Source organism: Festucalex cinctus, chromosome 6, assembly GCF_051991245.1.
Source record: "Festucalex cinctus isolate MCC-2025b chromosome 6, RoL_Fcin_1.0, whole genome shotgun sequence".
NCBI lineage: Eukaryota > Metazoa > Chordata > Actinopteri > Syngnathiformes > Syngnathidae > Festucalex > Festucalex cinctus.
The window spans coordinates 28,645,256-28,665,070 of NC_135416.1; the positions used below are offsets into that span (position 1 = coordinate 28,645,256).

The following is a 19,815-nucleotide window of genomic DNA, read 5'->3' on the forward strand; positions in this document are numbered from 1 at the left end:
TAACCCCATACTGCCAGCTGATTTACAGAATTTTACCGATCTTTCAAGCTCCACAGAAAATGTTGTGTTAGGACTATGGAAACGCGGATACTACCAAATGAAAGATTGAAGTCTCATCTTTCATCTAAAAAAAAAGTTTGTTTCTACATTATTCAGATCTTCAGTAATCAACAATAGAAAACAGCTTCGTTTCACCCAAATCCTCTATTTTCTTCCAAAATACGGAGAAATCAAGCTTTTTGTGAAACGATGTTATTTCATGCACTCTAGTGAATTTGGCACTTTTTTTTTTTGCATGAGGGATTCTACAAACACCTAAACTTCTATAAAACACTACCCCAACAATAAAAAAGTGTTTTTTGATTGCAAAATAACAGTTTATTTACATGCAACAAAGTCAGTCCGTAGTTGCCTTCCCATGAGTAGTTCTGCAGGAGATTGACCATGCTCTAATGGCGAAGCTCTGTAGCTTAGAAGTGCCAAGTAAAGATCTGACTTACTCTCTTGTGCCTTCGTCAGTAACTGTTTCACTATGTGGACCCCTTTTTCGGCTTTTCCATTTGACACGTGGATACATCGGGCTTGAGGTCACATGTTCAAAGTCATATTTTTGAGCAAATAGTTGGAATTCTCAACAACTATAGCAAGGTCCATTGCCACTGCAAACAACCTGAGGTATTTCATGCCTCGCAAAGATTGATTTCATGTGCATTATGACACACGCAGCTGACATGTTGGACAATAGTGCCATCTCTGGATAATTAGACAAATAGTCCACAACTATCAAGTAGTTCTTTCCATCCAGGTGGAAAATGTCCGTCCCTACTTTCTGCCATGGTTAATCTGGAATTTTGGTTATGGTCAAAGGTTCTTTGGGTTGTTTTGCCTGGTGTTTAATACAAGTGTCACAAGTTGCAACCATTCTCTCAATGTCTGCATTGATTCCTGGCCAGCAGACCGCTGATCTGGCTCTCTGCTTGCATTTCTCAATGCCAAGATGTCCTTCATGCAGTCTTTTCAGCATTTCCTTTCTCAGTGAGTGTGGAATTACTATTCTTCTATTTCTTAACACAAGTCCATTCACAACACATAGCTCTGACCTTATGCTGTAGTATGCTGGACATTCACCTCTTGACCATTTCCCAATTAACAGTTTCATTACTTGTTGCAAACAAGTGTCATTTTTGTGTCTCAGCTGCAATTCAGTTTGATTTCATGTCTGAAACAGGAAGTGACTGAGCAATCATGTTTACATGAAGATTTACATCAGTCTCTGTGGTGCTTTCTTGGCTTGGCGTGGTGGTGGCCCTTGAAAGAGCATCTGCCAACACTATGAGCTTACCTGGCGTGTAGATCAAGTTGAAATCGTACCGCTGTAACTTCATCATGAGCCTTTGAATGCGTGGAGACATCTCACTCAAGTTTTTCTTAATGATGGCAATCAACGGCTTGTGGTCTGTTTCTGCCACAAATGTTGGTAGCCCGTAGACATAGCTGTGAAACTTTTGAAATCCATACCCTAGTCCAAGAGTCTCCTTTTCAATTTGTGCATAGCAACATTCAGATGCCGTCATTGTTCTTGAAGCGTAGGCCACCGGCCTCCAGTTGTCTCCATATGCCTGCAATAGCACAGCTCCAATCCCATCCTTTGAAGAATCTGTGGAGATCTTTGTTGCCCTCCTTGGATCAAAATATGCCAGGACACGTTCTGTAGTCAGTGACCTTTTCAGTTGTTGCCATTCCTTTTCCAGTTTGTCACTCCATTTGAACTCGCATCCATCATGTAGAAGTTGTCTTAGGTGCACTGTCTTCCCAGATAAGTTAGGAATGAATTTTCCAATGAAGTTGATCATTCCGAGTGCTCTTACTAATTACATAATAATAGTCCAGACAATCTGCATTCTTATACATTGCTGGTCCATGGTTTGCGTAAACCTATACACTACAATATTTCGATGCAATCATGAAAAGACTACATTACACATTGTAGATTCATCCTCTTTTTCTTGCGTTGCTATACCTATTCTCTTTTGTTGACTCATGTTGTTGGTTTAAAAAACCCAGTAAAATAATCATCACAAAACATTAGACTAGAATGTAGTCTTGAATTTTTCCAAAGTTTTGTCAAAATGCTTCTAGTATATATAGGAGGCATAAATGACCATCAACAACAAGATGACACATTATGATCTCTCATCTCCCTTCTATTTACAGGCGTGCTGTTACGGCTGGCGGCTCGGGCCCGCCGCCGGCTACGCTCTCCTAGTATGTATGTGTGTGTTTGTGTCGGCTGGTGCCCGTATAATGGGACTGCAGTTGAATGCGCCAGCGCGACACCCGGATTGGACGACTGTGCCAGCGCGATGCGCTGATTGGACGACTGTGCCAGCGCGACGCGCTGATTGGACGACTTTGCCAGCGCGACGCGCTGATTGGACGACTGTGCCAGCGCGACGTCCTGGGCGGTGGTCGTCCGCCCCTACGTCCTCGGTGGAGCAGCTCCAGCCCTCTCCGCCAATCGCCGACTACCACCTGGCCGGACTGCTCCACAATAAAAAGCGCTGCATTGCCGCTCCTCGGGGCGGCTGGAACTTCTCAGTGCAGCTCGCCTCGTTCGTGTCTCTTTCGTTTTGCTATTGGTGCGAGACACTCGCTAGACCCGTGAGCTGGGTAAACCCATTTTGTGCTCTTGTGTATCCTTGTATTATTCCCCTTTTGGTTATTGTTGTTTCTCCTCCGTTCTGTCAGTTCTGTCAAATGCGGTTATTATTTGTTCACCTTCCACTTTCACTCCCTTGTCAAACCCCTGCCTGAAACTTCAATTAAAACCACTAAGATGTTAAAGTCGACCCCGTGTTTATCTACTCTATATTTTTCTGTTATTGTGTTACTTCCCTTCCCCTTGACGAGCCGGGCGTAACAGTGCCAACTTCACACCAAATGCCAACTCAAAGATGTGCAGTTGGCATTTCCAAGATAAAAAAGCTGGTGGGCCATCACGATTTGCATGGAACCAGGGCAAGACTTTTCCAAGCCACCTCAGCCATGTACCCAAAAGAAAAAAAAAAGCAAAGATTCCACTTCCTACCAGTGTTCAAGAGGAAGAAGAAACATCAATGTTTATCATGTAATGCTTCAACTATTTAAAGAAAGAATCATGTTTTAATAAAAGATACTGTTCAATAAAGAATTTTTTGTACACTACAAAAAATGAAACTTTACATTAATTACTTACCTAGTGATGTAGATGGTATCATCATAGACACTCGGCGATAATCTCGTCAGATTTTGGTGGCTTGGCCTTTTTCCACGCACATTCCACATCCGTGCGCGACGTAAATACTATGGTTTTTAACTATAGTATTTATTATGAATGTTTTTTTTATGTTTATTGATTTAATGCCTATTTTGTTTTGTTTTTTTTAAACTTGCTCGTATGCCATTGAAATGCCAATTAGGGACAAATAGTGTTTTTGAATTTGAATTGAAAAAAAACCAAAACAAAACAAAACATTTTTCTCCACCCAAATCAGTAAAGCTGCCATATGATGGCACTTGTCTTTGCCAAGTGGGCACTGGCATGTGCGGTACTTCACCTGCTGACTTTCTACGTGCACCTGTATTGAGAACAACTACATCTCTCACACCAACCCTAACCTTTTAAACATTGCATTTGCAATAGCCCGGGGGGGTGTTTTTCATTAACCAGAACATGGAACATGCTAAAGAACGTGGCATAATAATTTTATATACCTGGACAAGATATGAAAGGCCAGGGAATGTGGTGGCAACAACCATAAAGATCATGGTACACTGAAAGCTAGCCCTGGTCAATAGCCTAATGCACTTTACTGCTGTTGCATTTATGATAAAATGGATGGATGGATGGATGGATGGATGGATGGATATGCAATTGCAGTAAGGTGCATTAGGCTATGGTCCAGGTATGACTGAAAGTTCGCTTTGGATCAAGTCTGTCATATCTGTATTGTATCACATCAAACGTCAGGAAAAAAAAACAATTTTTCAACAAAATAAATCTATGACAGTCTTCACCCAAGGCTAATGAAAAGCCACTGAACGTGGTATATAACGTTAAGAGCCAGGACTCCTAACAACACCTAGCTGTCCCTGTCAACTCACCTCGACATCATATATTTTCTTTTTCATGTATGCTTGCACTTTACCCTTACCCCCTGGGAGAAGATTTAAATTTACAACTCTACTTGAGTTAAAAGCATTAAGATCCCTTTTAACTCGCAAATGTTTGTTTGTTTGTTTTCGAAAAAGGACGTAATTGTAAAAAGATTCACTGGTTTCATTGTCGCTGTTTAAAATGGCAAGTGAATGGAGGCTGGTGCTGCTTGGACCCGGAAGAAAGATTGAACTACAAAATGACGTCAGACTAAAATACCGGATGGATAGTCTGCCTGTGTCCAAATTCACCAGGCTGGGTCCTCCGAAGGGCGAATTTGTCGGTTGCATAACGTCACTCCCGGCGCGACTGATAGCACGCACGGATGTACGCTTCAATGAAGAATAATTACCCAGTTTTGCACAGGGCTTTGTATTAAAGAGCAATTTGTTCCCAAAGCAGATGTGTGACCAGGAAACAGGTGAGTCGGGCCAAATTTTGTCATAATCCCACGTCTCATGTGGGCTTTCAATAGTTTAAAATTGTCACCAATACATCTCCGTAAACCTCCTCCACCCTTCGCCTGTTAACGTGCTTAAATAACAGCGACGAGCCCGCTAACTTTCTTCGTATAGGTCGCTTGCACTTGTCATCACTTCCGCCTTGGATTTCTCGTAGTCGCCATGCTGGGTGGCCTCCATTTACGTAGCGATTCGGTCTAACACGTATCTATCACGTTTGTTGTCTGCGTTTAAAATGGTACATTGTTGCTGCATCGTTGGCTGTTCGAACAAAGCCAAGGGGGAAAATGGTCGGTCTTTTTTCCGAATTCCGAAAATAATTAGGAACCAGGGCCTGGAGACAGAGGAGTGCGGACTCCGGAGGGAAGTCGTTACTTTGGGCTTGTGTGTGCAGCGATCACTTTGTGAGCGGTAAGCTTGTTTACCTTTATTTAATGCATGAGGATTAATAACGTTTCGACCGCCCATATATGGGCAAGTTGCTTATGTTTTGGATTCATGAGCAAGCAAGTTCGGTAGTACAAGCTGGCTAGCGGACGTTAGCCGAAAGCTAACATCGAACATTTTCACCCAAGTAGTGCCAGTGCAAAGTGTTTACTGCTGAAATTGGATTGATTAGTCTTGGGATTTTAATGCCGATAACATGTTTTTTGGTGGCAAAATGTAAACTTGGAAAAAAAAGAGACAGAAGGGGCTGATGCAAGAAAACAGACCCCCGGGGGTGATGCAAGAAAACAGACCACCGGTAGCCTACACATCATGCTAAAGAACTTATTCACGGCCACCCTACTGCGGTAAAATAACCAGTCTTTCCATATTTTATTTGTTTATATATTTGTTTATTTTAACAGGTCGCCCTGCGCCCGTTTTTCTGTCCAATCATCCCGACTGGGCTCCAACATTAAAGTTGGGTCCCAAGTTACAACATCTATGTCTCAGCCCAGTCGGTGCCAAGATATGAACGTGCACAGGAGAGACAAGCAAAGAGAAGACGACTCGAAGTGGCAGAGATTGTTGCAGTTATGCAGCCAGATGGCTCCAGTAACCTGTACCCTCAAGTACTGCTGACATCATTGACTCTGGTATGCCACTCAGAATTCATTACATGATATATTGTATGCATGAGTGAATGTATGTGTTTGTTTGTGTGTGTACACGCACCTTATATTTTAGAGACATTTGGAAGTGTTTATAGAAATAAGTATTTGCCTGTAGCAATGTTCATACATTAAAAAATGCAACAAAATGTGTACATTTCTTTTACACTGACAAAAAAACTATACTACTTTACTATATTAAACCTATTACTGGTACCGTATTTTTTTGTGATTTTTTTCTTTATTTTTTTCTTTAGGGATCTCATGCCACACCGACTTGATTGCCAATGACATGATGGAAACGAAGGCGAGCATCAAAGCATTGGAGGAGGACAACATGCGACTGTTTGTTTGGCGCTAATAAAGGCAGCGATTATACAAATTCTATTGTTGGGTTTGTTTACAAAGCTATACATAATACAAATGACAGGATTTGACTCAATGTGCAATATGGTCCCTCTTAAAGTAATGGCATAAATCTCTATTATTTCTAAAAGCACAAAAAATGAAGTGAATAATGATTAGATGTAGTAATTTCAGGGATAAAATTGAACTGTTAATTAATGTAGTTTATTTTAGCACAGGTGCCTACCATCCTGAGATGACGGTATGATGTAATGTTGATGGGGTACGCAATGACTTTCATTATGCTATGTACAGAGGAAAAAGTTGCTCTCTTTTAAATTTGTTTAATGTAAGACAAGTACCAGTACTGTGTTACAGTTTTCCCAATAATCCTTGTTTCACACTTGTCACAAAACCACTGTCCTTTTGGCAGTCTAGATTGGCACACTTCAAGTGATATCATTTGATTTTACAATCTGCTGCAGCACAAAAAACTACTTTATTCCGCATCTTTGAAGTACATGAGCAAGTGGTAGGTGACAGCGGCTGAGCAGGAACACTGGAAGTCCACTGCTGATCTAGTAAATGCTCTCCCGAGCAGTTCAGGTAAGGAGGGGATTTTGGGAGAAAAAAAACTCTGGCTTTTCCAACTGGCCAAAACGAGCGATCTGGGTGGACTCGCTCAATCACAATTTGTCTACACCACAAAGTCGCAGAAGTCCGTCCAGTTAAACTCATCTGTGCCTGAATCTGAAAATATTACAAACATTGTAATGGAAATATGAAACATATAATTAAATAAGAAACTACAAAAAGTAAAGCCATACATACCTGGTAATAATATTGGTGTTGTCCTGACAAGTGATGGGAATTGTTGCCATCTGGCACCAGACAGAAATTGGGTGTTGTGACAGCCTCCTTAACCGTGAGATCATAAGAAAAGCTGTCAGTATGCTCAGTAGTTACCATGAACACGTTTTATTGTACTGGAAACTGAAACTAAAAATACGTCCTCTGAGAGTGGTTAACCTTAACCATTTAGAATAAGTTGATTAAGTAACATGTCACTAGTGAAAGGGTAGCATTAAATTTAATTAAGCCACGGGGAGGCTGTGCAGTTACTTTTTATTCTTATACGCTCTGCCATATTTGCCTGTTATAAAATTATTAGAAAAACCACATCAGGTAAACCCAGCTGTGCATGTAAACACAATGATAACAGGAAGCCTGAGAACAAATCAACATTTTTGTGTGCAGAATTACCAACACCATGTGGTTTACTTACGTGCAACAGCAACCGTTTCTTCTGATGCGATGTTAAAGTTTACACTCTGTATCCACCCGCTTACAAAATAATTGTAAGCCTCCAGGGATTTGTTGGCGTGTTATGGAGCATGTTGTCAACACGAGGTAGGGAAAGATGTCCAGAGATGTCACATTTGGCCAGCAAGCTTTCTCCGTCAAAAAAAAAATCACCCTTGGTCAGGACGTAATTAGGATCAATCCCGCCACACAGAGACACCTTCTGCCTGTATCGTTGTTTTTGATCTTCCGGTAAATCGTTAAAATACTGCGAAAATTACATCAGGTTGATAAGCTCTACCGTGTAACTCGCGAGTGTATGGAGAGAAATTTGTGTCTTTATTTTCAATCAAACAAAAAAGGAATTTGCAATCAAAAAAAAATTTCAATCAAACAAAAAGGGGATTTGCAATCAAAAAAAAATTTCAATCAAACAAAAAGGGGATTTGCAACCTCAAATACATTTTAATCAAACAAAAAAGGGTTTTCATATAAAATAAAAATTTGCAAACAAAAAAAACCATTTCAAACATGGATTTGAATTTTAATAAAATCTTTTGCAAGCATTTTATTCGTTTTGTTTGCGAATCTGTTTTTTGGTTGCGGATCTGTTTTTTGATTGAAACCTGTTTTTTGGTTGCGAATCTTTTTCTGTGTTGTGTGGGCGGGGTCCTCCGTTCAACCGATGATAGAAGCCTTGTCATTGGTCAGCTTGGAAGCCGCTGCGACAACTTTCATTGGTCAGATAGGAATCTGGGAATCGAATTTATTTACACTAGCTGCTTCCCCTAAATCTTGGATGTTTGAAGTAGAGATTAAATTCGTGATAATTCTTTAATTCTTCTTATTTATTGGTCCTGGTTGTTTACTGTATGAGTCAGATTGAAACAGAAGGGGAATCTGAGTTGTAGGTGTACTTTTGCAATTACACTGACTAGATTTTTTCTTTTAGAGTGCGAGCAGACCAAGGGGTAGAAAATGTAGACATAGCGAGATGCATGTTTACTGTAAGAGGAGCAGGCCAGGGCAGTTTTATTACTGGTAAAAGCGTACATAACCAGAGGAAAAAACTTTATATGAGTAAAAGTTCTTGGAGTTACTGTAGCTTTCATTAATGTATTTGATATTACAGATCCAGCAAGCTGAAGAGACACTACCCTTGGACCATCACGGTGAACACGGGATCGTTATACCTGACATCCACTGTCGTTTACCTGAGGAAAGACTTGTTGCTTTACGGCAAATCAATCCAAACAAGGAGTCCTTGAGTTTTGGTCGCGTCATTTATTTGCAGACTCTCAATGTTGCTTCTAGTGCTAGTGTTTCGCGGCCCAAAGGGTCATTTAAATTTATGTAAAAAATGAAAATAAATTCCTGTGTAAAACAGTTTGACTTTTATTTCATAAAAAAAGCATGCATATGAACTAACAACCAGTCAATTATTCAGCATTTTATAATTTTATACAGACATTTTTCTCAAGAAATGATTGGCCTGCCAACAAGAAATCAAGAAAGCTCAGAAAATGAACTGTTAAACTTAAAACAAACATTTTTGGTAGGAACAGCCTGTAATTACTCAAAAAAAATGAAATGGATGTGATTTTTTTTTTTTTTTGCCCTTTCAATTACACTGTGTCAAATCTGGCATCAAAGGTGATAGCAGTCAGTAGATGTGATTTAAAGGAATGGTAATCACTCATATGAGCAGTTGGAAATGTAATGGTGTTTGTGCAGGGGGTAACATAATGTGTGACCTGGCATTTGTACCTCACAATTGTGGTCAAAGTTTATTGATATTTTAAATTGCTCTCTGTCTGACATAAGCAGGTGCTTGTGGCCCTGCTCAGTTATCCACAGCATCACCTCATGAAAAGAGGTGACCAACCACCAACTTCATCTTCTGCATCTAAATAGTAAAGAAAAGTGTGCTTGAATTAAGTACCAAACATGTAAAAAAAAAAAAATTCTGACAAAGTTATGTTTGACACATGTTTTGAACATTATTGAAACAGGAAAACTACAATGAAACAATCACAGGAACTAAATGTATTTATATTACGTAATCTGTCACTTCCTCTGTATTTCAAACACCCAACACATAATAAATGTAGCAGAGGCTACTTATTTCAATGACCAGAACTTCTCATAAGTGATTAATAATTAGCATTTTATTAATGTAATGATGTAATGTAATAAAATAATCATGAATAAGCATAATAACAGCTATCTCAGCAGGCCGTTTATTTGGGCCGTTTCTCGTACCAACAAAACATCACGATTCATGACTAGACTAACCAAAATCATATTTACCTCGATGCTGGCGGCGACTGGACAAAATGAACCAGGAAATAGTCAGACGAACATTGTCACACCCCCATTCCTATCTGACCAATGAAAGTTGTCGCAGCGGCTTCCAAGCTGACCAATGACAAGGCTTCTATCATCGGTTGAACGGAGGACCCCGCCCACACAACACAGAAAAAGATTCGCAACCAAAAAACAGGTTTCAATCAAAAAACAGATTCGCAACCAAAAAACAGATTCGCAACCAAAAAACAGATTCGCAAACAAAACGAAAAAAATACTTGCAAAAGATTTAATTAAAATACAAATCCATGTTTGAAATGTTTTTTTTTGTTTGCAAATTTTTATTTTATATGAAAACCCTTTTTTGTTTGATTAAAATTTATTTGAGGTTGCAAATCCCCTTTTTGTTTGATTGAAATTTTTTTTTGATTGCAAATTCCTTTTTTGTTTGATTGAAAATAAAGACACAAATTTCTCTCCATACGAGTGTACCTTGTGAACCGGCGGACACCCAATATGGCGCCCGAAGGAAAAACTCCCATGATGCATTACGATGTGCAAGCGACCTATATGGTGTTTCTATACAGTCCGCCATGTTTTCTGCCACACAGTCATCCGCGCATGCGCTAAAAATGTCAACAAAGGATCCTCCTATAGCCAACTGTCACAAGAGACACGGACCGTTTTCCTCATCCACCAGTGTTTCTTACATGCTACACAAGACATTATTTGTGTAAACTCGCGTGGGTGCATAATAACTAAGTTACTTGTACGAGCATCCCAATATCCTAAATCTTTTATGAAAACATGTAAGCCCCTACAATCTGACAAGTAACAAAAACACACGCACAAAACTAAAACTTACCTCTTCCAACAAAAAACGAGTGCAGAGGAGAACAGCACAAAAAATGTGTCGCTTTGTAAAATTATCGTTGTGCTCCAACACAGCAGTGAAATCAGTGCAGTCCAAGTTGATGAAATGTAGTGGAGGCGGAGTTTCGCGGAATCAACATCACACACTGTAGCTGTTTTCCTGCTTGCGCCCCAGAGCTGGCTCGTCTGCCTCGATGAGAAACGTGGCAGAAATTCAGGAGTGGTCGCGGTAGGGGGGGTTCTACTTTCTATTTTTTATTGGTTTTATTTATTATTTGTATTTTGTTTACTTTTACGAGAGTAAATGTAGGACGTACTATCTTACTTAACTGAGAAATGTATAGATAGCTTGTCAACTGCGCAATGTGAAACATTTTGAACTTGGAACACAACGTGCACTCGTAGATTGCGCAATGTACAAACCACAACCTCCAATACCCCTCCCCCAGACTGCATTATTATGTAATACAAATAAAGGTGCAACCCGAATACGCAACTTATACATAAGCTGTTTTGGTCAGCTTTAGGATTTTCAGTAATGCTTGATATTTTGTAACTTTGTTCGTATACTGACATACAATTTATATTTGATACATTTCCACGAAAAAAAAGGACAATATTTCTATTGACGTTTGGATATGTGCTGCCCTTTTGCAGGTGATGGCTGTTGCTGTCTCAAGGGATCTGTCAGTGCAGGTGCTTGAAGATGCGAATACGGTTAAACTGACTGACAGAAAAAAATATTTGCATGATGCTAAACAGCGAGGACAGCCTAAATGTATTGGGGTGAGTTATGACTACAGGCAATGAATCTCAATATTTTTATTGCACCAATGCACCTGTTATGATGTAAAAAAAAATATTTATAATTGTTAATTATATATATGTGTGTGTGTGTGTGTGTGTGTGTGTGTGTGTGTGTGTGTGTGTGTGTGTGTGTGTATGTATATATATATATATATATATATATATATATATATATATATATATATATATATATATATATATATATATATATATATATATATATATATGTATGTGTGTGTGTGTGTATGTATATATATATATATACATATATATATATATAAATGAAGATCACATTGAAAATGTACAAATTGAATAAATTAAGAGAATATGTAGTATATCTGATTAAGGAAATTGACAAATACCAACATGACAAAACCATACACAATAGGAACTAATTTTAACACATTTGATTACAGTGAACATAAGACATTTGATCCAGAAAATAGCATTGACCCTGACAACTTCTTCTATAGTAACAATTACGATCTTGTTTGTGATTACTATACGAATGAGCAATTCAATGTAAACATAGATATGGACTATCATGCATTTTCAATTATACATTTTAATATCAGAAGTCTACGCAAAAATGTTACAGAAATTAAAGAATGCTTGAGTAAAATAAAAAAATTTCAAGTAATAGCAATATCAGAGACATGGCTTGATAATGAGAAATTAAGTGACTTAGAAATGGATGGATATGAACTGTTTACAATGAATAGAGTAAACAAAAGGGGAGGGGGAGTGGCAATATATGTTGATAAAGTTTTAAAATGTAGAAAAATTGAAAAGTTGACGACTACTATTGATAACATAATGGAATGTGTAACTATTGAAGTACACATAAAAAATGTACCAAATGTAATTATAAGTTGTATATATAGGACACCTGGGTCATGTCTTGAAACATTCAATGATAAATTAACAGACATCCTGAGTCACACATATGATAAAAAAATGAGAATAATGTGTGGTGATTTTAACATTGATTTGTTAAATCAGAATGGTCATCAGAAAACAACTGATTTTATAAATATGATGTATAGTAATAGTTTATTTCCTGTTATTACAAAACCTAGTAGAATAACAACTGATACAGCTACACTAATAGATAATATATTTACAAATAAAATTGACCTTAAAATAGAAAGTGGACTTCTTATTAATGATATAAGTGATCATCTCCCGGTCTTTGCAATTTTTCATGATTTTTTTTATAAAAAAATGAAGCCGACTGCTTACACATTCGAAACAAGAGTAAGAACACCAGGCTCCATGGCTGCCTTTAAGTTGGATTTAGAGAAACATAACTGGTCTGAGGTTTATTCAAATAACGATCGCAATACCGCATATAGTGAATTTCAGTCAACCATTATTTCTTTATACAACAAACACTGTCCATTAATTAGAATTACAAGGAAGTATAAAGGTCCAAATAAGGCATGTATGACGAAGGGGATAGAGAATGCATGTAAAAAGAAAAATACTTTATACAAAAGATTTATTAAATTGAGAACTATAGAAGCTGAAATAAAGTACAAGACCTATAAAAAATAAACTATTAAACATTATACGAACAAGTAAGAAAGAATATTACCATGTATTATTAGAGCAGAATAAAAGTAATACACAAGAAATATGGAAAATACTCAATCATGTAATTAAAAATAGTTCAAAGAAATTAAATTATCCAGAATACTTTATAAAAGATAAAAATATTGTAATTGATAAAATTTCAGATAGCTAATAACTTTAATGAATATTTAGTTAAAGTGGGCAGTAAGTTGGCAAACAAAATCCCAGAGCCAAGAGACAAACATGAAATAGATAAGTACATTGTAAATAATTCATCCACTATGTTCCTTAATGCCGTTGATGACATAGAAGTGTTAAATGTTGTAAAAAGATTACAAAATAAAAAGTCCACTGACTTTTTTTAATATTGATATGACACTCATAAAAAGTATTATAGAATATGTTGTGGGACCTTTCACATATATATGCAATTTGTCATTCAAAACTGGTATTTTTCCATTAAAAATGAAAATAGCAAAAGTTATTCCTATTTACAAAAGTGGAGCTAGGCACATATGAAGCTATATATATATATATATGCACACTTGAATATAAGATGCATCATCACAATTTCAGAAGAATCAGAACAAAACCTGGAACTCTCACCGGTATCTTTCCAGTAACCTACCCCAATATTACCGTAAATGTATGTATAATGCATGTATAATTTAATTTCAAAGGATATTTTAAAATAGTACTCGTAATTATATAACATCTAGTCACGTGGTACAGTTACGCCAATGCGTCACAAGCAGGAAGCTCGCAGTAAGAACAACATCCGGGTATTCCGTCCATTCAATACTATTGCTTTTTGCGTACTTGCAATTGGAACAGTACTTGGGACATGACTGATGACATATCAAGACATCACGAGGACGTAAGTACGGACAAGAATGCGTATTGAGAAACGTCCCTAACTCTTTGACTGCCAAAGACGTTTCATGATGATTAGTAAAATTCCAATGAATGGAATGCGATCTTTCATTGAGTAGCCACATTGTATATGTAATAAAGGCAAACAATATTCTTTTTGCCTTGAAAGATGAGTTAAAATGCTCAAAAGCGGCTGGCACTGTGGATTTTTTTGTTTTGTTTTTATAACGCCTGGCAGTCAAAGAGCTAATAACGATCCTGATCATGAATCATTTCTGTTTGTGGAGCGAAAACAGGCTGGATAGTGGCTCTTGAGGACCGAACTTGGCCAAACCTGATGTGGAGCATTGTTGTTTGTCAATTTACCATTAAGCTCCTTGTTAGACAACAGCAACTTTTGTGCAAAAATTACTAAAAACATCTAACAGTTGGACATGTGCATTCAAAAGCTTAGAGAACGTCACATTAAGTTAATCTGTAAAGGTTTGAATGCATTTTAGGCTCATCCTGAAATTTCACCTAAAAACTTTTTTGTTTGTATAAATCAGTTTAACGCGTTGTGAAAATGAACGCTATTAAACAAGAAGTCCCACAGCCCAGCCATTTGTCTTTTCTCCATAGAATACCCAAAGGGCAGCCTAGTGGCTGGATTAGCCTCACCATTTGTTTGCATATTAGGTCATAACTGTCTCCAAGTGTCTTACTTGGTTTTGGATTAACATCCAAAAACAGGCGTGATCAGCGATACCATACCAATACTTAAGGGTTTTTTTTTTCGCAACATGAAAAAGCTGTCCTGCCATTGGTTCAGAGCATTCAAGGGCCAATAAGATATCTTAGATCGGCTTGCAGTGAACGTCACATATCAGTGAATGTCATGCACGAGCAAGACACAAGATGCTGCATCCAAAGTCCTATATGAGCATTGGAATTAATGGTATTGGCATGTTACTTGTTAGTAGTCACCAATACGATACCACAGTTTTAACGCAGTATCGGGGCCTCTGCCAATACCAGTATCTGCATCGGAACAACACTAATAATAACTAGAGCTGCGAGCAGCTATAAAGTGCCCTCGCAGCCCGTGCCACATTGGGGTACTTGCACGTTGGGGGAGTGGCACGTTGGGGTACTGTCACATTGGAAGCAGAATTTCTTTGAAAATGGCATGATAAACCTTTACATGTGGATATTCTTTGCCAGGTGTGATGAATGTGTCAAGCTCAATGGGTTTTGGTGAACGTTAAGATCTGCAAAAATCAGCGTCCTTTTTTATTTTTCGGCAAGAAGTTGCCCTGATTGGTATTTTTTGTAAAAGTATATATATCCATCATCGCTCGTACTCATTGCACAATGTTGCTTTTATTGTCCATAGAGGCTATCAAAATTAAATCAAACTAAATAAAAAAGTATGCATGTTTGGATAGGTCTGATGCCAGTGAACATTTTGAGTGGTGGAAACTAAAAGAATATTCATAAATGACTTAGTTATCACACTTACAATGAGTTTACAATTTTTGTAAAAATACCGTTAAGTGGGGTATTTTTTTTTTATGCCTCAAGGGCTAGGTGGCGCTGTATATTTAATGGAATGTAGTCATAGAGATACCTTCAAGCCTTGACTCTAAACATACATGTCAAGTGTGGGATTTTTTTGGAGCATGTACCGTGGAGTTATTAACTCTTTGACCGCCATAAACGTTTAAAAACGTTCAGTATAATCCTAGGATTGGCCGCCATAGACGTTAATTGACGTCTACTATGTTTTTTTATGGAAACGGGTGGAGGAAAGCCTTGGGCAGCTGTGCTCCAAGTATCAAGCCGATCGGGTTACTATATGAGTATTCCTGGCCACTAGATGGCTGTGATGAGTCTTTTGGACAAGATCGGGTAGGAGACAACAGTAGAAGAAGAGAGGCTGAGCTAGAGTGTTGAGGGGGAGAGAATGGCTAACTTGGCTAAGGGAGTCAAAAAGGCTACAGATGGCAAGCAGCTCACGCTTGATCCTTATTTTCAAAGCTCAAAAGCATCGACCAGTGCTCAAGAGCACAGTGATGACGGGGTTAAGTCATAGTTGAAGCGGTGACGCGGCCGTTTCGACCACGTCCTAAGGCCCCACCGGCTAGCGATGCTAATAACGTCCTAAGGCCCCACCAGCTAGCGATGCTAACACCGGAGAAAAGTGGTGCACAACCGAGCACGTCTGCACAGATGACGTTTCATCAGACGATGACGACTGCTATGGGTCCGATGCAAGACAGTCTTGGACAGTCTTCCAAAGAACGTGAAGGTAAGCGCTAACATGCTAAGAGATTGCTCGTAAGATTACTTTCCTAACTTTCTCGGGCGATCTGCTAGCAGCGTGTGTAAATGTGCTGATATACACTAAAACATCTATTACCTATACAAACGTGAATGTATATTTTATAGATCGTGCTCACAGCAACGTCCGACCGCTGGTTCTGCGACAAAGAAAGGTAAAAACAAAACAAAACAAAAAAACGTTTTCAATACACCGCAACAATAAAAGGAAAGTCTTTCGATAGTATTGTAATTGTATATGTTTCTTTCAGCTCCCCCTCATAGGGCCCAAAGTGACCCTTCTCACAGTGAGCAGAACAAAGGTAAAAAGAAAAGATTCTCCGCAGCACTAATAAAATATTTGATGGTAAACGTCTTCTATAATTTACAGAATGTGGATCAACCAATACACCCAAGAAAAAAAGGTAAACATATGCACACACACACACATTGCATCACACTGCTCTAAAATGATATGATATTGAAATGTATATTTGCAGATCCCAAAGATTCTGGCTGGCTTGAAGTTGATGAATTCGGCTGGCAGCCAACCATCTTCCCCTTTGCTGCAAAACCAGGACCAAGGGATGCTGCAGCAGAGCTGAATTCCCACCTGCCAGCTGACATCCTGGAGCTCTTCATCACGGATGAACTTCTCCAGCACATCGTTCATCATACCAACCTCAACGCAAATTAGTCCATGCAAAAGCAGACTGACAAAAACTGTTGCGCACGTGTAAATAGTTTGCAAAGAGTTTTCCAAATTGTTTGTTCTGATTGCTACTGTTGCATGTAAATAAACTGTTATTTTGCAATCAAAAAACATTTTTTATTGTTGGGGTAGTGTTTTATAGAAGTTTAGGTGTTTGTAGAATCACTCATGCAAAAAAAAAAAGTGCCAAATTCACTAGAGTGCATGAAATAACACAAAAAGCTTGATTTCTCCGTATTTTGGAAGAAAATAGAGGATTTGGGTGAAACGAAGCTGTTTTCTATTGTTGATTACTGAGGATCCGAATAAGGTAGAAACAAACCTTTTTTTTTTAGATGAAAGATGAGACTTCAATCTTTCATTTGGTAGTATCCGCGTTTCCATAGTCCTAACACAACATTTTCTGTGGAGCTTGAAAGATCGGTAAAATTCTGTAAATCAGCTGGCAGTATGCGGTTACCTTTTCCGAAAATGGCTGGCAGTCAAAGAGTTAAGCATATCCTTCTTCTTTTTTTCTTTTTTTTTTTTTCTTTAAAAACAATGCTGCATCATAGTGGCATGTCTGATATATGATGCACACCTTTCTATACTTTCTATAAATATGAGCATTTTGCTTAATAGCTTCTAGGTTATGTGACCTATTGGCCCCAAATTAGTACTGGCTCATAGTGAAATGTCTGCTCAGTGACACACACCTCTTTTTTTTTTTTTCTTCATTTCACCTTTCCTTCATTTTAAATTAACTTAATATTGTACATATCAATGTTATTGCTCAATATCACCCCAGAAGAGTGCATTCCCAGTGAAATGTGAATTGGTACTGTGTTATTGTGAAACATATTTTAAACTGTTAATAATAATAATAATAATAATAATAATAATAAGAAGAAGAACAAACGTCTTTTAAACTGCGTTTGAATTGAATTTTATTTTTGAAAACTGATCCTTTATTTTGAAAAGCGGACGTCGTTCTCCGTACCAGCGGATATCGTTCTCCGTGAAAGCGTCTCTTTGAGCACACTAACATAAATCCTACAAAAGGGCGAACAGAAAAAAATGAAGTGCGGCGGACTTGACCGCGTAAAAAGAAAAGGTGGCTATTTACCTCAGTTGTTTACGCAGTGCTTGCTTGTGGCCGATACTTCATGCTAACGTTAGCTCAGCTTTGACAAAGTCCCCAATTTATAATGCGTCATGACAAAAAATATGTTGTCACAAAAACAGCCCCTTACTGTTTGTTATGATTTTGCAACACTTATTTAGCATTTCTCACCCGTGCATTCGGTTCTCCTGACGGCAACCGGCCGGACGCCAGCGGGAGAATACGATGCGTTCACAATGTCGACATCGACATCGGACATATTAGACGCTTAAACGTCGCTGTTGTACGGCAAACCTGGCACAACCTATTGCTGCTAGACCGTAATTGGTGCTCAGTACTGTCTAAAACAGACTTTGAAGTGGAATTTTGTCACTGATATCAATTCACATGCTGCCAAACATACGAATATGGTGTATATATGTTGAGTTAAGAGTTCTTTTAATTCCTACGTTCCCTGAAGGCACTGTCACTGGGGGGTGTTTCCAAAGCGCTTTTGTGCAGCTGTCACTCATGATTCCACGCCCCGCTCAGTTGACACCACGCCCCCACGTAGCATTCGGGTCAAAAGTCTGAAACTGAAAAAAAGAGACTTGAAACTTAAAAAAAAAAAAAAAAGATCTGAAAGTGAAAAACGATTTGAAAGTGGGAAAAAAAGTTTTGAAACTGAAAAAATGTGTTGAAACCCAAAAAAATAAGATCTGAATCTGAAAAGAAAAAAACATGCAACTGAAAAAAATAAGACCTCAAATGTCAAAATATATATGGAAGCAAAAAATGAAAATAAATAATTTATTCAAAGGCAGGACCAAAGTGAATCAAAATTAATTTTGACCCGAAAAAACTTTTCACATGCTTATTTTTATTTTGAATACCTTTTTATATTTTGTGAAATTCAAGATCAACACAACAATTTTCAGTTTCAAGTTTTATTTTTTCAAGTTCAAAACTTTTGACCCTAATTTAACTCCATAGTGTGGGTCATGATCAACATGTTAAAGCGTTTCTGACCAATTTTCAACTGGATCCCTTCAACGAGCTCGGCACAGTAGCTAAAAACGTAAAGTATGACATTTATTGTCACCACTAGGTGGCGCTATATGTATAACTGAATTTTATTATATAGAAGTTTTCATGCCGTGACTATTAAGTTGCATGAGAAGTTTGAGATTTTTTGGAGCTTGTACATGGGAGTTATTTTAAGCATTTTGTCTTTCTGGACAAATGAAATTTAAAGCAAATTTTTGATGCCCCGCCCCCGTCATATAGTATTTTGAATAGTCAAGATATTTTGCCCAGTTGTTGTCTCAGGTCTTGAGATGATACATGCCAAGTTTGAAGTCAATTGGACGAAAAATGTTTTCAAAGGGGGAAAAAGCATGACCACAGTGAATGGGCCAAAATTGGACATTCAAAAATTCATAGCTCACTTCGTGTACATTTTAGGAAATGGCTTTCACTGACTTTTTTTGTGCGTCTCTGGGTGCTACACGTGCCTGCCAATTTTCGTAGCTCTAGGTCAAACGGGCCGGGATTGGTTTTTATTTTTCTACGCTAGGGGGCGCTATAGAGTCGCGTTGTTATGACAACGCCATAATATAAAATTTTCCGCCAATCCTGAAGAGTGTGCAAAGTTTGGTGAGTTTTCGTAAATGTTTAGGTTCCCATAAATGCGATTGTTTGCGGAGAATAAAGAAGAAGAAGAAGCGGAAGAATAATAATTCTTACAAAAAAGCAAGAGGGACCTCGCAGCGATCGCTGCTCGGGCCCTAATAATTCGAACGAAAAACAATAGGGACCTCGCAGCAGTCGCTGCTCGGGCCCTAATAATTAAAAAATGAGCAAGTGGCTGATATGTGCTGCTTTGA

General features: G+C 38.2%; 3 protein-coding genes and 1 long non-coding RNA gene across 6 annotated transcripts in view; 3 read left to right on the forward strand and 1 right to left on the reverse strand.

The window, feature by feature from the left end:
* The window catches only part of LOC144021412 (uncharacterized), a 299,125-nt gene extending 288,179 nt beyond the window's left edge, over positions 1–10,946 (reverse strand). For both annotated transcript variants that reach the window (XM_077525672.1, XM_077525670.1), the window contains exon 1: positions 10,573–10,946. The gene's annotated coding sequence lies outside the window, so the exon portion shown is untranslated. The remainder of the gene's footprint in view (positions 1–10,572) is intronic.
* LOC144021416 (uncharacterized) lies at positions 4,725–6,765 on the forward strand. Its single transcript, XR_013284136.1, has 3 exons — positions 4,725–5,067; positions 5,508–5,738; positions 6,011–6,765. It is a non-coding gene; the product is annotated as an uncharacterized LOC144021416 (long non-coding RNA).
* The window catches only part of tmem176 (transmembrane protein 176), a 52,237-nt gene continuing 43,088 nt past the window's right edge, over positions 10,667–19,815 (forward strand). For both annotated transcript variants that reach the window (XM_077525669.1, XM_077525668.1), the window contains exons 1-2: positions 10,667–10,809; positions 11,238–11,366. In XM_077525669.1, the coding sequence (XP_077381795.1) occupies positions 11,241–11,366 (126 nt within the window). In that variant the 5' untranslated portion in view covers positions 10,667–10,809; positions 11,238–11,240. The remainder of the gene's footprint in view (positions 10,810–11,237; positions 11,367–19,815) is intronic.
* Positions 11,716–16,927, forward strand: LOC144021390 (uncharacterized). Its single transcript, XM_077525636.1, has 5 exons — positions 11,716–16,125; positions 16,266–16,312; positions 16,409–16,459; positions 16,528–16,561; positions 16,637–16,927. Exons 1-5 carry the CDS (start codon positions 15,999–16,001, stop codon positions 16,831–16,833), a joined length of 456 nt encoding a protein of 151 aa, XP_077381762.1. The 5' UTR covers positions 11,716–15,998; the 3' UTR covers positions 16,834–16,927.